Genomic DNA, 16045 nt, shown 5'->3' on the forward strand with positions numbered 1-16045 from the left:
GGGGGAGTATGAAAAAAAAATTGATAAGGCACACCAACTTAATGCTGTGTAGCAAAAGAGACTGAACCATAACACGATTTAATATATATATATAAAATATATTTCAGATTTAATATTTTTCATATATATATATATATATACACACACACACACTGTACACTGATATATACATCTCCCTTGTGAGCGCTCCCCCAGGTTTCTTTTTGCTTTGTCAGTTACATCTGCATACATTTTCAGAAGCTGGCGTTTCCGGGTGCAATGGGATGGGTATTCATTTTTTTAATTTTAATTTTAGCTTTAACTCTTTTGAAGAAGAGGGAAATCCAGTTGCAAAACATTACTTGTTTCTACATAAACCAAATTCTTTATGCTTAAACAAGAAGAAACAGTTGTATTAGTGTTTGGTTCATTCTGAGGCTGAGAATATTGAATCCTCTCTACATCCACGTCACATGCATACAGCTGCTAGTTCATTAGGTGCACTCATTTTAAGCACCGCCCTGAAGTAAATCCCCCCTTCGTGTCCTGTGATTGATTTGTTCATTTTGCAATTATCAAAACCAAAGATTGCTAAATGCTTTACAAGGTAAAAAATGAAAAATACACAGACATAAATACAATGTGAAAAAAATCGGATCTATAGAAGCAAACATGTTAAATACCATACACACACTAACAAACCTGCATATACAAATAAATACACATGCAAACTAATTCAATAAGGGGCCTTTCAATGAAAATACATTTCCAGAAGCAGTATTAAAGAGGATCAACATTACTAAAACTGTAGCCTTCAAAGGCACAATAAGGTTCGATAAAGATCTTTAAACTTTTTTAAACAAATTCTGAAGATTGAACCATTAGTGAAATTCAGATTTATTGACTCTCTGTTGTGTCAGACGGTATACATTTGAGCTAGGTGTGCCTAATAAACTGGCTCCAGAGAGTAAACTAATCCCTGTTTCTGACACCCATCAGCCTTAAAGGGGTATTGTGTTTTTTAAAGTCACATTCTGCACAACTGATGAAGATTTCTTGTCAAAGATTCAAGAAAGATGTCCCCACCATGACCTTGATATGCTGATGACATCGGTGCCTTATTTCTCAAGTCTCGCAGAGTTAGGTGTATTATTCTAAACAACCTATGATTTAATATAGGTTGAAAAACAAAACTTCAGTATGAGTACTACGGCATTAGGATTGACTCACAAGCTCCTGGATGAAGAAATTGACCGACTGAGAAGATTCCTCTGGAGATTAAACTGTTATAAATTAAACGAGGATGCATTTGCAACACACAGAAAATAACCAGAGAGGGCTTCTAAATTGTGGAGATGCAAGAGGAAGCGAAGCGTGTCGTATGCTCGTTGAAACCTGGCCAATCCTCTATCAGTCTACAACGCGTTGGAACAACAGGATTTCATAGTGGTTTAAAATCATCTTCATCTATGTGAAGAATGGAAAACTATAAATACACATATACATAAAAGTGTAAGCCCATATTTAAGATCAGGTGAGACTACACCTGTTCACATAAGATGCTGTGAGGTTTTTAATCCTTTGCAGCTGACAAAGTGCCTGTTGCAACGAGTTAATCTACATAACTAACCCCGTCTGTATCCGAATAATTGGGTGGGAAACTTAGCGGATGTCGTGAAAGTGATGTTGAAGGCTATATAAATTCAAACATACTACATGGTCAAAATAATGTGGACACCTGAACATTACAACGATGGGATTTCTGAACTTCACAATCCCAAACCATGGCCATAATATGATTCTACAAGAACCTCCACAATTCTGGGAAGGGTTTCCACAAGATGTTGACACTGTTTGGTGATGTAAGGCCTGCTTCTCTTCATCCCAAATGTGTTGGATGGAGTTGAGGTCAGGGCTCTCTGAAGGTTCTTCCACACCAAACTATTTGTTATCAACCTAACTCTGTGTACAGGGGCATTGCCGTGTCTAAATATGAATGGGTATTCCCCGAACTGCTGTCACACAGTTTGAATCACACGGTTGTCTAAAATAGCCTTGAGATTTCCCTTCATGGGATTTTAAAGGGGCTTTTTCCAGGTTTAGAAAAGGAGAGCAGGCATCCACTAATCATAAGGTAGGTGGTTTAATCGCTGGCCCTAGCAGTTATTTGTGAAAGTGTCCTTGGGCAAGATACCAAATCCCAATGGCTTCCCATCGGTGTGAATGTGTGTGTTATCGCAAGGCCGAGGAGCAGGTGGAACCTTGTGCAGCCTCTGCCACCAGTGCATTAATGTGTTTGTGTGTGTGTGTGTTGTATAAAGCGCTTTCAGTGCTTACAAATACCAGAAAAGTATGATCTTCTAGCCAGGGATTTGCACCAGCAACCGGTTTGTTGTCCACTTCATAAATCTTTGGACGGTACTGCACAAGATGGCCAGCTATTATTGAAATTGCAAGCTGAAACCGGCCCTGTTGCAGCGTATTTTTGTAAGTATTGTTACACCCGTGCTTTCATGTTAATCTGCCATATGTGAAAAAGGCCTTAAAATTACATAACTAAATGAATAAAATAAAAAAAATAAAAAATGCATGATTTTGAAGTTTGCTAGAAAGCCTCCACACACTTCGCCAATTGCTGTCATTCCTTTTTTTTATTTATCACAAAGCCTCAATTTTGAGAAACTCTTTAAAGATTCCCAGAGACATGTTTTAAGACATCTCCAAATCATGGTTTGTCTTTTTTCATTATTCCAGCTTCTAGAGAAGACAGAAGTAGCCGAGATTAAGCAAACATCATTTATTTCTCCTGTGGTGTACATTGGCCAGTGATCAGTGATGTCAAAAAAGGTGTTTTTCATGCATGTGCAATGCAATACTTCACAGCTGCACTATGCCCGCAAGATTTATATCTGGGAGAGTATAGCAGATGATTGGTTTACTTGGGTTTTGATGTGTTAATTTCACATTGTCAATTTTCCTGTTTGAACCAACTTTCTATTTATTAAAACCCTTTTCTAGTTGACAACATAGTTGTCTTCAAACAATACGTCTAAGGTTTTAGTCACAAGTTGCTGTATGCATTGCAAACAGTGTATCGCTGTAATTGACGTGGTGACGTTGACGACGATACGTCGTTTCCCCCCCGCACCACTAGAGGGAGTCCGAGTTGAGAAACAAAGACAGGTCCAAAAACAAAACACGTGGGTCGAACCGGACGACACCCTGCGCTTCCTCCCGCGAAGCCCCGCCTCCACGTTTCCATCATGCATTGGCGCGCTTCGCATCCGTCGCTGTGGCTCTCTGCTCCTCCCCGGGTGGCACTGTCGGTGTTGGTGGTGGACTGACTCTGTCGCGTGCTGCGGGTGAAAACACGGCAAGGGATGAGTGCGGCGGGTGGTGGTGCTCGGTCCGGTTCGGCCGCCGGCCCGGTACAGCAGGGACTGAAAGAGGCTCTGATCGAGACGCTGACGGCCATCCTGTCCCCGGTTCAAGAAGTGCGCGCCGCCGCGGAGGAGCAGATCAAAGTGCTGGAAGTGACAGAGGGTGAGTGGTGGTAGTCGGTTTTTAACCGGCAGTTTGAAGGAGTTAACGGCTGCTAGCTCCCCGGTGCCCACGCTCATTAACGGCCCGGGGGCCTCTTTCAGAGACGAGCCGCACGCGGACAGCTGTCTGCTGCTTTTATCGGCGCTAACTTTGTGCTCCGCCGAGAAGGAGCTAACCGTCCAAATGTTAGCCGGGGCACTAACTTAGTGCCTCAGCTCCCTGAAAAGGCCATATGAACAGAAAGTTAGCGATGGCCGTGGTGGCTCAAAATCTTGTTCAAACTGACAGCCAACCGTGTCACAACTGTACCCGATAACTTTAGCTGGTAACGTTAAGTCAGTTACATTAAGCACATGGAAGGGAGGTGGGGGGGCGGCCTCAACAGCACAGCAACAGGGTGGACTACGGCTAATTTAACGTGCAGTTAGCGTGACGTTTTCTCACGTTATCTCACGTTATGTCACAGACCTGAAGACAAGAACCTTTCCTGGTCGCGAGCACTTTGGAACTCGATAACGTAATTATGACAGCTCTGCTTTTTAGTCACCTGAAGCAACCGTTCATTAAACCGTCTGTACTTATCGACCAGCGTGCGTGTAGTGAGATGCAAACGGACTTCTAAATGTCTCTAGAAGTTTTATTCATTTATTCCCCGGTTCATGAAGACGCCACAGAATTGCCCTGTGACAGATTGTCCCGTGAAGATGGATCCCAAGTCATCATCAGCACCATCAGCATCATAAACGTGAAGGAGGGAAAGATAACCACTACTGTCCCAGAGTCCATGAAGTTCATAATACTATTAAGTATTACTTTTTCACAGAAACATGATTTGCCCAAAATTAGCTTTCTTGCTCCTCCTATTCCCTATCATCCTATTGATATGAGTTAAAATGCATGTTTCCACCTGTATACATCCATCTTTAGGATTATGTATCCATCAAACCTAGAATATATAGCGATATAAGCATAGTGGCACTTTGTGTCTCAAATGTATAACTATTTAATGACAGTTAACGTGTCATGGAGGTTATCTAAAAGCCCTAAAAACATCTTGAGGCGTGAATTGCGAGACTTATAAGCAGATGCTGTTGTTGCTAAATCAGACCCGTTAAGTACTTGTCTCTTCTGGTGGGCAAATAAACAGTTAAACAAACTATTTACCTATTGCACTTTTACTTAGCAGTGACACAAGTGGCCTATTGCATCTTGTAATTGCTAGTTACATGCTCATAAAAGGTCTCAAAATGAAGTTTAGGAGTTGAGAAATACTATGAACTTGACAGTATACCTTATCTAAACAATTGGTGACAGTTGTGTTTATTATGGATATAGAACCAATGCGTTAGATTTTGACATAGCGCTCAATTGTGACATAGATACAGTACCTAGTGGCTAGACTTGCCATTGTCTGTTCTGCGATCCTCGTGCCCCGGTGAAAGGCTAATTGTGAACACTGTCTGTCTGCTACACTGTAGCGTCGCAGCGAGGCCGACCCTTTCCGCTGGCCCCTCTCTAAGGCAGGCACTCTGTAGTTTGTCAGCACTAACATTGTCTTCTGGCGCCTGATGTCACTCTTAGTAAAACCCAGTGAGAGAGAGCTGGATCAGAGCTGAGGTTGACGCTGATCCCGAACTGTATTTATCACACATACACACACTCTGCATTCCTGTCATACCTGTTTCAAATCGGTGTACTCCGTTGTGCGTTATAGCTCATCAGTTGTTGCAATGTCGTTAGCCTTGGAACCAAATTATATCAATGTTGTAATTTATTTTAGTACACAGGCTCACAACACCACTAAACATGTCATATTTAGGTCCCGCTAAGAGACTATTACATGTTTGTTTGTTTGTTCTGACTATATACTTTGGCTTTCTTGTGTTGTATTTCTTTGTTTTAACGTGGCATCACAGAGGGGCTTTTTATCATCATGCTGCAGCAGCTATTTTGTCTTCCAGAAGTGCTATATAGTTAAAATTTGGGATCAAAGAAAAAAAAAAACACACACACATACTTTTCATGCTTTAACGGGAAAAGTCTCTTTCGATGTTAAAGTGAAAAGAAATGATCTGAACAACTTAAACAACAACACCAGAAAGGAACATGTATAAAACGCAAAATATTTAAATCATTATGTTTTGGCAACTTCAGCAACTATCATAACCGTGAGTCTGTGTAGTTAGATTTGGCTCATGACTCATGACCTGGAGGAATTTGTAGAGATTTGTTTGAAAGACTAATTCATCTTGTTTATCAGTGTTGTCGTTACAACCACTGTGATTCTGTGTGGTGACAAACACTTGACATGATTCCCTCCAGTAGCTTCCTTATTCTGCCTGCTGTTATTGTGTATGTTATGTTCATTTTTACATTCATAAATGTATTCATTCTTTTGTCTTTGCTGATATATTGATATTGTAGAGTTTGGCGTCCATCTGGCAGAACTCACAGTTGATCCTCAGGGAGCACTCGCAATCCGTCAGGTGAGTGTACAACAGTCAACATTGGCAAAGGATGTCCAGCCCACGTGCATGTCAAACAAAGCTTTTGATCATGGTGTGCGTCTGGTTGTGCCATTTAACAGATGTCTGTCTTGTTGCCTGTGTTTGCAGTTAGCGTCAGTTATCCTGAAGCAATATGTGGAAACTCACTGGTGTTCCCAGTCAGAGAAATTCAGGCCTCCTGAAACTACAGATCAGGTAAACCATTCTTCATCCTCAATACATTTCTTGGTCTGTTCCAGGCAGAAGTTGTATTCCTTTGGAAAATATTTTGCACACAATTTTAATTTGATCGCAGAGGGCTTTAAAAAAAACATTTTTTAGCCAGATGTTGTTAAAGTCCTGTTGTCCCTCTCCAGGCTAAAGCCGCCATCAGGGAGTTGCTACCAAGCGGTTTGCGGGAGGCGATCAGTAAAGTTCGCTCCAGCGTCGCGTACGCCGTGTCAGCCATCGCCCACTGGGACTGGCCTGAGGCCTGGCCACAGCTGTTCACCCTGCTGATGGAGATGCTGGTCAGCGGAGACGTCAATGCTGTGCACGGGGCCATGAGGGTCCTCACAGGTATAAAATAAGATGCACATGTGATGTACATCCTTTAAAATATAATATTAATATAAATTACTTTTTTCGAAAGGCAAAGGCAGTGTTATTATGTAATACTCCAGCTCAGAGCAATTAGAGTTCATCAAACTGTATTTTTCTCTTTCTGTTGGTATTGGACACTGATCTGTTCATACACGTTTGAGTCCAATTAAAACTTGTATAGCCTAAAAACGGTTTTGTTCATATCTCCAACTTGTGATTTTAGACTGTCAGGATGTTTATCAAATGTGTTTTTGCCAACCCTCACATATTTTGCTATGGTAGAAATGTTCCTTTTAACAAATAAAAACTTGAGAAAACCCAGGCAGGCTTTAAATGTTTCTTTTTGTTTATCTAACAACAAGTTGTGTGTTAAATCCAGAGTTTACTCGGGAGGTGACGGATACACAGATGCCGCTGGTGGCTCCAGTCATTTTACCTGAAATGTACAAGATCTTCACCATGGCTGAGGTATGACTACAACTTTGATCTCTGCTGGTTTTCTGAAGTGTGGCGTGGCATGATGTACTTTGGCACAACAGTGTTTCAAAAAGGGTAAAATTCTTCTTCAAGTATCTTGTTTTTCTAGAGGCACACATTTTGTCAACAACCAATGGGAGCTGTACAATTCTATGTAACTAATAATATCCCTAATAGTTCTGCACTGTGTTTGTGTAATATTACGTTTTGGCTACCTTTTTTTCATAACTTATATAACTGTTACAGGTGTACAGTATTCGTACGCGATCCAGAGCAGTGGAGATATTCACCACCTGTGCCAACCTCATCTGTGCTATTGAAGAGCTTGAGAAGGTGAGTCATGTGAATAATTGCGTAATATATTTACTTCACACATTCGTACATTCATATGACATACCTTCTTTTTGTTTTTTTTAACAAATAGGACGTAACATGCGTGACTAACATGTCAATATCTGATTTGTAATGACACTGTCCCTCTTATCTGTGTGTGTGTTTGTAGGGTGCAGCCAAAGCCTTGATCTTCCCCGTGGTGCAGCAGTTCACAGAAGCGTTTGTGCAGGCTTTGCAGATGCCCGATGGAGCCTCGTCTGATAGCGGCCTAAAGATGGAAGTCCTCAAGGTGAGAGACATTACAGACCTGGGAGTGACCTTTGAATGTCTCCAATAATCTTTATTTAAATAGTAAATAAATTAAAGTCACCTCAAGAAGTTGGTTGGTGGTATGCAGCAGTGCGTTGGTCACATGAGAGAAGTAGTATGTCATTTTTGTAAATTAGTATTTATTTTTTATTCTCTCCCGCAGGCGGTAACGGCGTTGGTGAGGAACTTCCCCAAACCCATGGTGTCCTCCATGCAGCAGATATTACCCATTGTGTGGAATACACTGACTGAAAGTGCAGCTTTATATCCTTTACAATACCAAACTGCAGATTAGCTAATAATAATCCACCTCACTTCAGCAGCTTACTCTGTTTCATGGAAGTCACCTGCTTGGTCAGCAATATCAAAATAGTTTCACGTCGACAAAAATGATATGTTTATTTGCAAAGATTGCTAGTTTTACTTCTAAAATAAAGGTTGTGTACGCCACTCATTGAATATTTTCCGATTCAAATCAGTGAACCAAAATGAAAAAAAAATCCTGTAATAATAGTACAAACAACAAATGAAAACTAAAAGTTCTGCAGGTTGAAACGGTTTCTGTTGTGAAGTATTTCTTAACCATATGTTCACTTATGTAAGAACAGAGGTCAACTACACAGAAGAAGTGGATGACCCAATAGACTCAGATGGTGAGTGACGCACTTTCACTGCATGCAATATTAATTTGAAAAAATAGCATTCGAATCAACTTTTTAATCTTCTCATTCGCTCCTTTTTCGCAGGTGAGGTTTTGGGTTTTGAGAATCTGGTGTTCAGCATCTTTGAGTTTGTCCACACGCTGCTGGAGAACAACAAGTTCAAGAGCACAGTGAAGAAAGCCCTGCCCGAACTCATCTACTACGTTATCCTGTACATGCAGATCACCGAAGACCAGGTGAGGCGCACCGATTGATGATCACATGAGGTTAAAATTGCTGTTGAGTGGGTATGTGAAGAGATGGAAGTATGAGCTGTAAAAAAAAGTGTTCCCCCTCTTGTTTTCTCAGATCAAAGCGTGGACAGCCAACCCCCAGCAGTTTGTAGAGGACGAGGATGATGACACCTTCTCCTACTCTGTCAGGATCTCTGCGCAGGACCTGCTGCTCGTGAGTTAAACACCTTGAACTCTTATTGTAAATTAACAACAAATCTTTCAAGCCCCAAAAAGTTACTTCTTGTGTAACTGTATAGTTGAGAGTTTCCTTTTAAAAGTGCAGTGTAGGATTTGATTAAATTATACACTTGTGAAAATACTTATTGAGTTTTGCTGTATATATTGAGCGTCTTTCATCCCTGTTTATTTTGGTTTCTGTGTAAGGTGTCACTACGACAAAGAAACACATTTCCCCGTCTGCCAATAGATTATCATAATTGCTTTGTTTTCTGTATGTCAGTCACTATTTATGTTAAACAAGTTCCAGTCTGATCTAAAAATGTTCATTGTTTCCTCACAGTCCCGAAGAAATACGCCTTCTTTCCCTTCCTACACTTACGGCATCTGCAAACACTCAAGGCCTCTGGTTAACCAAGTTGCTTTCGTCCTTAAAAACAGGGTTTCTTCTCTGCAGTGTTCAGTCATAGAAACGCTAAGCAGTGCTCTCGCATGTAGAACACAGGTCATCAATGTCCAGTATTTCTAAGTTTGCAGTTGTTTCATTGCCAGTCTTTGCACATAGGCTCACTTCACAGGCCTGTGGTCCACTCTGAGAGTGTGCGTAATGATGGTATAACCTTTGACCCCTGCGTGCAGGCTGTTGCTGCAGAGTTTCAGAACGAGAGCGCTGCAGCGCTGGCAGCGGCAGCGACCAGACACCTCCAGGAGGCAGAGCAGGCCAAAAACAGTGGCAATGAGCACTGGTGAGGGGAAACTTTTCTGACTACTTCTCAGTGTCTGGTCTTAAAACCTTGTTGAATTTGTCCTAATTTCACGTCAGAAAAGTATGAATTTTCTTTTGTTTATTTTTAACTAGGTGGAAGATCCATGAGGCCTGCATGTTGGCCCTCGGCTCTGTCAAAACCATCATCACGGAGAACGTAAAGAACGGTCGTATTCAGTTTGACATGCATGGTTTCCTGGCCGGCGTTATCCTTGCTGATCTCAACCTGCCAGGTGAGTCTCAAACTGACAACATGGCACAAAGAACACAAGTACTAACTTTCTGAACTGTATGTGATCGATATAGTTTATTCCTCCGTTAGTGACCCAGTTTCTCACAAGGAACACATTGCCACAACAGTGTAAATAATTAGTTATTGAATAAATATTCCAGCACATTAAATTCTTTTTTACTTCTCTTGTGTTGTTCTTCACTGCCGTCTCTTGTTTGTCTGTTCTCTTGACCAGCGGCGTCTCCGTTCCTCCTCGGCCGAGCTCTGTGGGCGGCCAGTCGCTTCACAGCAGCCATGTCTCCTGAACTCATCCAGCAGTTCCTTCAGGCCACCGTCAGCGGCCTCCACGACAGCCAGCCGCCCTCTGTCCGCATTTCCGGGGTCAGGGCCATCTGGGGGTGAGCAAGTTGTGTTTTTGACTGTACTCACAAACAGAGGATGTACGCGATGTTTGTGATTTAACACGATAAGCAATGAACTTCATTCATCTGAAAGCCAGAAACCACAGAACGAGCATCAAGACACCTGGCTCTTCTCATTGTTCATGCTCAAAGTGTTAAAAACCTAAACACTGTATTAGTTCAATAGCTTTCTGTAAGAGTTTGCTGACAATAAAGCTGAACACATTTTATTATGTTGAAAAACTGATTGTTTTCTCTAGTATAGGAAAGGTTATGGCAATAGTTTCATATTCTTGCTGAAAATTAAATGAAGAAATACAAATTTACAGCAGAAGATGCTATTGATGTCTTTATGGTAAATATGACGCTACAGCATGTTAGCACACGTTGGGTTTTGCATGCATTCAACAGACCACATGTTTCATGCTAGTTACTGAGACTGAAAGATGCCAGTAGATGGACGTTCCTATATTTGGAATGAGCTAACGAGCTGTTTACAGACTTTATGCCAAACTAAGCTAACCTTTAGCTTTTAATTTACCATGCGTATATCAAAGTGATATTGATCTTCTCATTTAATTCTCAACAAATGGCATTTCCCCAAATGTCTTCTGCTTAAAATATACAGTGTAGATTCAATGTTGTTTTTGGTTTTACATCTCTGCATACTGCCTGTTCATCATTACTGTCTTCCTCCAGGTATTGTGATCAGCTGAAGCTGTCAGAGAGCACCCATGTCCTTCAGCCCTTCCTCCCCAGCATCCTCGAGGGACTGGTCCAACTGGCTGCCCAATTCAGCTCCGAGGTGCTCACCCTCGTCATGGAGACGCTGTGCATCGTCTGCACCGTCGACCCGGTTTTCACCACCAATGCCGAGAACAAAATCTGCCCCCTCACCATTGCTATTTTCCTTAAATATAACAATGGTACTGCTATAGCTCCTCTGACCATTTCCTCTAATAGACTTATACTACTTTCTCACCTAACTCTATATTTCAACTTCCTTTTATGTTTTTTTCCTCCTAATTCCTCCTTTTACACGTTCAATGGAATATTTAAAATGTCTTTTCATTCTTTGACAAGGATTATCAGGATTCAGTTTCTCTTTGCAAAGTGTGGCAGCTTTTTCAGACTTTCTAGATAATGCCCTAGACATGTTGAGTGCGAGACAGAGATTTGATTTGCCTCGGATCTTCTCTCCTCCCCAGACCCTGTTGTGGCGTCCCTGGCTCAGGACATCTTTAAGGAGCTGGCACAGATCGAAGGCTGCCAGGGCCCCATGCAGATGCGTCTCATCCCCACACTGGTCAGCATCATGCAGGCTCCCGCCGACAAGATCCCCACGGGACTCTGTGCTGTAAGTACCTAATGGCACGGCCAGTTTTTTCATCTAAAACTTAACTTTATTTACATATGGCCCCTCTGAAAATGTTACAGAATCAAACTTAAAACATTTTCTGCTTTGTATTGTAATAATAAAGTGGTTTCCGGCGAGTAACACAACTTTTTCTGCACGACAGACGTCTATTGACATCCTGACCACAGTCGTCCGAAACACCAAACCCCCTCTCTCAGAGATGCTAGTGTGTCAGGCATTCCCTGTGGTGGCACAGTGCAGCTTACGCACTGATGACAACACAATCATGCAGGTAAACCCAACAACGTTTTTGCGTCTTATAAGGAAAAAGGATGTTTACCAGCCAATGTCACGACCTTCTTCAGTAAGAATACCACTTTTTAGTTTTACTTAGGGTCTTCCGATTAATCCCTAATCACACATTCTTGTTTTGAAGAGAAAATACAAAAAAAATTATATTGATTTGGTGCTGATTTAAAAACTGAAGTATGTGGCAAGGCCGTTCTCCCCTCACTCTCCTTTTTACTTCTGCTCTTTCACCACTTTCCCCCCCTCTCCAGAACGGAGGCGAGTGTCTGCGGGCGTACGTCTCCGTTGCCCTCGAGCAGATTGCTCAGTGGAGGGACGAGCAGGGGAACAGCGGCGTCTGGTACGTCATGCAGGTGGTCAACCAGCTGCTGGACCCCCGGACCTCCGAGTTTACGGCCGCCTTCGTGGGCAGGTTGGTGTCCACACTGATCTCTCGGGCGGGAACCCAGCTCGGGGAACAGCTGGACCAGATCCTCCGAGCGATTCTGAGCAAGATGCAGCAAGCTGAGACTCTGAGTGTCATGCAGGTAGGTAAGAGGCGGAGCTGGTGTGTGGCTGTTACGTCAGACTGAACAATCAAGCCTGTTTTTGATGTGTGTGATAACCTGGTCTTTAATCTCTCTTTAGTCTCTGATCATGGTGTTTGCCCACCTGGTTCACTCCCAGCTGGAGCCTCTGTTGGAGTTTTTGTGCAGCCTGCCCGGCCCGACGGGGAAACCTGCGCTGGAGTTCGTCATGACGGAGTGGATGAGCAGGCAGCACCTGTTCTACGGACAGTACGAGGGTAAAGTCAGGTCAGACATTTTCATTCATCACTTATACAACATCTATAAAAGACAAAAAAAATTCAACTGCCGTTATTTTCCTTGCCTGTAGATTTTATCATCAACATGTCCACGTCAGCTGCTGGTAAACGGTGTATAAATGTGCACAACACTATAACTGGCATCTATAAAGTATCTACAAAGTGAGCCGTTATCCCCAAATTTGAAAACTCTCATGCCCCGTTTTTTTTCCACATGCATACAAACTAGTTATTTTTAGTGTAATTATACCCTTAAACTAAAAGGCTAGGCAATTTTGGTGATTTTAAAAATAAATACAAATGTTTTAATACATTTTCTTTCCCGGTAGTTTTCCCCCCAACCTTGCCATATATCTGACACTTTTGTCTTTTTTTTCCCATCTTTATTTTCTCTCTCTTCAGCACGGTGGCTCTCTGTAAGCTGCTTCAGCACAGTCTCAACACTGACGACAAACGTCTCCAGGACATCGTGGTGAAGGGAGACGAGATCTACAGCCCTGAAGACGGCATCCGCACACGCTCTAAATCTGCCAAGAGTAAGTGCAGCAAAATGGACCTAGAGATAGTTGAATGTGTACAATACATTACGTCCACACAGCGATATCAGAAGATGTACCACAGGACGGTGCAATGAGCTCTGTTACTTCGGGCTCTTCAATGTTTATTTCTTCTCCACAGACCCAGAGAGGTGGACCAACATTCCTTTGCTTGTAAAGATCTTTAAGCTGATCATCAATGAGCTGTCGACGGTAGTGGAGGCGAACGCTAGCAGGACGAATGCCGCCGACTGGAGTCATGGTGAATACAAATATTGCAGAGGCTTTCAGTTGGGACCTCCAAAACAAAGGTTCAGGGTTTCACCTAGTGAAGCTTTAATGGGACTTTTAACGAACAAGAATGAAATCTTTCTGCTGTAGGAAACTGCATCAGCTGTTTCGCGCAGGTTTCAGTGCCGGGCCCCACTGTGGTGATATTTGATTCTTTCTGACAATTTAGGAGCAAAGTTTCTCTGGGTATGAATGAAGTGTAACGTTCACTGTCCGGTCCACTTTAGCTACAAAACAGTTGCAGTGGTGTTTCACATATTTGGCAGGTGAAACCTACTGGACTCACAGGAAGATTGCCAAGTTGTAGTTGCCTGTAAACTAAAGAATACAACCGCAGACATTTTTTGCAACCAGCTGTCGTTTGTCTTAGATTCCAGCGGTATGTGGGAGGAAGATGAAGATGGGGGTGGTGATGATGATGACGACGACGACGATGACGGCCTCCCGGGGCAGCTGCTTTCTGATCTCATCTCCTCGAAGAAATACGGTACCAGTATCTCCCCAGTGCCTCAATTCCACTTCTTGCTTTTACTATTGTCGTAAAACTTTGTTTCGGGTCACTAAGTTTCCTGCTGTGTTTCTGTCTTACAGATGATGATTATTACGAGGATGATGATGATGAGGATGATGTCGATGCTTTGAAAGACCCCATATATCAGATTGATCTGCAGGTACACTAACTCTAAACTTATAGTTGCACATGTCTCTTTTTCAAAATGTAGCAGCGGGGTGTTAGTGCATCAGTAGATGGGAGTCAAATTGTGCTCTGATGGTGAAAACCATCTATCTGTACATTTAATTTCATGTTGTCAAGATATGTTGTGATGTTGTCTATTTACTGGAAAATAAATTCAGAAACTATCTGCGGGTAGAAGTAACTATATGTGGAAATCAGCCCTGCTCTCTGTATTTGCAGCATTGCCTACACCGGGCTCATACAACAGATGTTAAAAAGTCACCACGGTATAAACTATATGGCCAAATTTCTGACGGTAGATAAATGTATATTGTCATATTGCCTGACCATGTCGCATAATAGTCACTACAGGAGATGGCTATTCAAAAGCTGTTTTCTTGTACATGCATTGGTTTTGATGTTATTCGGTGATCATCAGCCACCACAGTGGATGTTATTGCGTCATCCTATACACTGCCTCCCACTGGCCAGCTGTTGTAAGTGCCACACAAATCTCTCAGAACCAAGATGGCTGAAGGCCAGGAACACTGTATATCACATAGATTTTATGTGTAAGAGTGTTTTTGTTCCCAGAGTGTCAAATCAGATCGATCTTTAGGCCTTAGGGTGAAACTGTGCCGCCTGATGAATCACACAATTGTACCACTACTGCAACTACTGATGAACAATCATAACTGGATTGTGCAGTGTTGTTTTCCTGGACTCCAGCTACACTGATGTCCTTATAATTAACCTGCACTGTATCTCCTGTCTTTCCCAGGCGTACTTGACGGACTTCCTGACGCAGTTCGCCCAGCAGCCATGTTACAGCATGTTCTCAGGCCACCTCAACACAGTCGAGAGACAAACCCTGCAGTCTATAGGCCTTTAGCCCCGCCGTGTGCCGCTCCAACACGTCTTCATCCATCTAAACTCTCCCACTGGCCCATCAACTATGCGCTCATGATAAATTTACAACAGGGCGAAGAAAGAGGAGAAAGGGTCCTCTATCAAGACGATGGCCAGCCTGGTAGAGGAAGGAAACCGGGTTAAAAGAGATGGACACGCACGTACCCATAACTCCCCTGTTTCTACATTCTTGTGATGGGATGAAGGACTTTGCTGATGTTAAAGCGAGAAGGATGAAGAGGTGAGAGACTGCCTGAGTCAGTTCTTGAAGAAGATTCAGAGGACTCACCGTTTTAGAGTTATTGCAGACCGGACGAGAGGATTGAGTAGGAAGGTCGAGGCTCCACAGTGGGACAGGTGAACCATGAAATATGAACGGACTATTTTGCCATGTCCTATTTGTAACTTGGCCTGTTATTTTTGTGTTTCCGTATAAACAGAGTAAAAAGACGACATGGAAAACACTTCCCGAGAGACTTTACATTGATTGAAGGAAAGACAAACAAACAAACAAACAAACATCATGATCTCTCAGGGGAAGGAGAGAAACATTGGCGGCCTTATATTCCAGAAAAACAGTGACTGTTCCTGACAGGAAATTAAAAACTCTTTGGCTGGCTGTCGTGTCTCGGTGGGTATGTGGGAAATTCAGTGTTGCCATGGTGACTCACAGCATTGTCATTTCCTTGTAAACCCATTGAAATTTGAGATTTCTAAATAAAAGTCCCAAAGGGACAACCTTTCCAGATTGATTTCGAGATTCTTCTCTTGTCTCCCCGAGCGGTGAATGTAAATAATAATATTAAAGTATGCGGATCTTTTACAGGGACCACTTGAAGTATTTGTTTTATGGGAATATTTGTTTGCACAAAGAAACCAAAAAACAGATATTGCTGCATTATACACTGAATAAGGACTT

At 42.4% G+C, this 16045-nt stretch overlaps 1 protein-coding gene across 3 annotated transcripts; it reads left to right on the plus strand.

Annotated features, from left to right (window-relative positions):
• The first annotated feature begins 3179 nt into the window (after window positions 1–3179).
• On the plus strand, window positions 3180–15874 carry ipo9 (importin 9). Of its 3 annotated transcripts, none has more exons than XR_011078598.1 (25): window positions 3180–3522; window positions 5947–6008; window positions 6138–6224; window positions 6386–6587; window positions 6991–7079; window positions 7335–7421; window positions 7591–7710; window positions 7894–7994; window positions 8325–8383; window positions 8477–8628; window positions 8741–8839; window positions 9484–9590; window positions 9704–9843; window positions 10078–10240; window positions 10943–11169; window positions 11452–11600; window positions 11764–11892; window positions 12161–12436; window positions 12537–12703; window positions 13117–13250; window positions 13393–13512; window positions 13912–14028; window positions 14133–14212; window positions 14999–15483; window positions 15567–15874. XR_011078598.1 is itself a non-coding variant. In XM_068594692.1 (24 exons), the coding sequence occupies exons 1-24, from the start codon at window positions 3360–3362 to the stop codon at window positions 15107–15109; spliced, it is 3141 nt and encodes a 1046-aa protein (XP_068450793.1). In that variant the 5' UTR covers window positions 3180–3359; the 3' UTR covers window positions 15110–15874. The 3 variants fall into 3 exon arrangements, 1 of the variants encoding a protein (XP_068450793.1); XR_011078599.1 differs by having other exon boundaries at window positions 14999–15367; XM_068594692.1 differs by having other exon boundaries at window positions 14999–15874.
• The last annotated feature ends 171 nt before the right edge of the window (window positions 15875–16045 follow it).

The sequence above is a fragment of the Clinocottus analis genome, unplaced genomic scaffold (genome assembly GCF_023055335.1).
Source record: "Clinocottus analis isolate CAN_PGR_092001 unplaced genomic scaffold, fCliAna1.0.p SCAF_3, whole genome shotgun sequence".
Lineage (NCBI taxonomy): Eukaryota > Metazoa > Chordata > Actinopteri > Perciformes > Cottidae > Clinocottus > Clinocottus analis.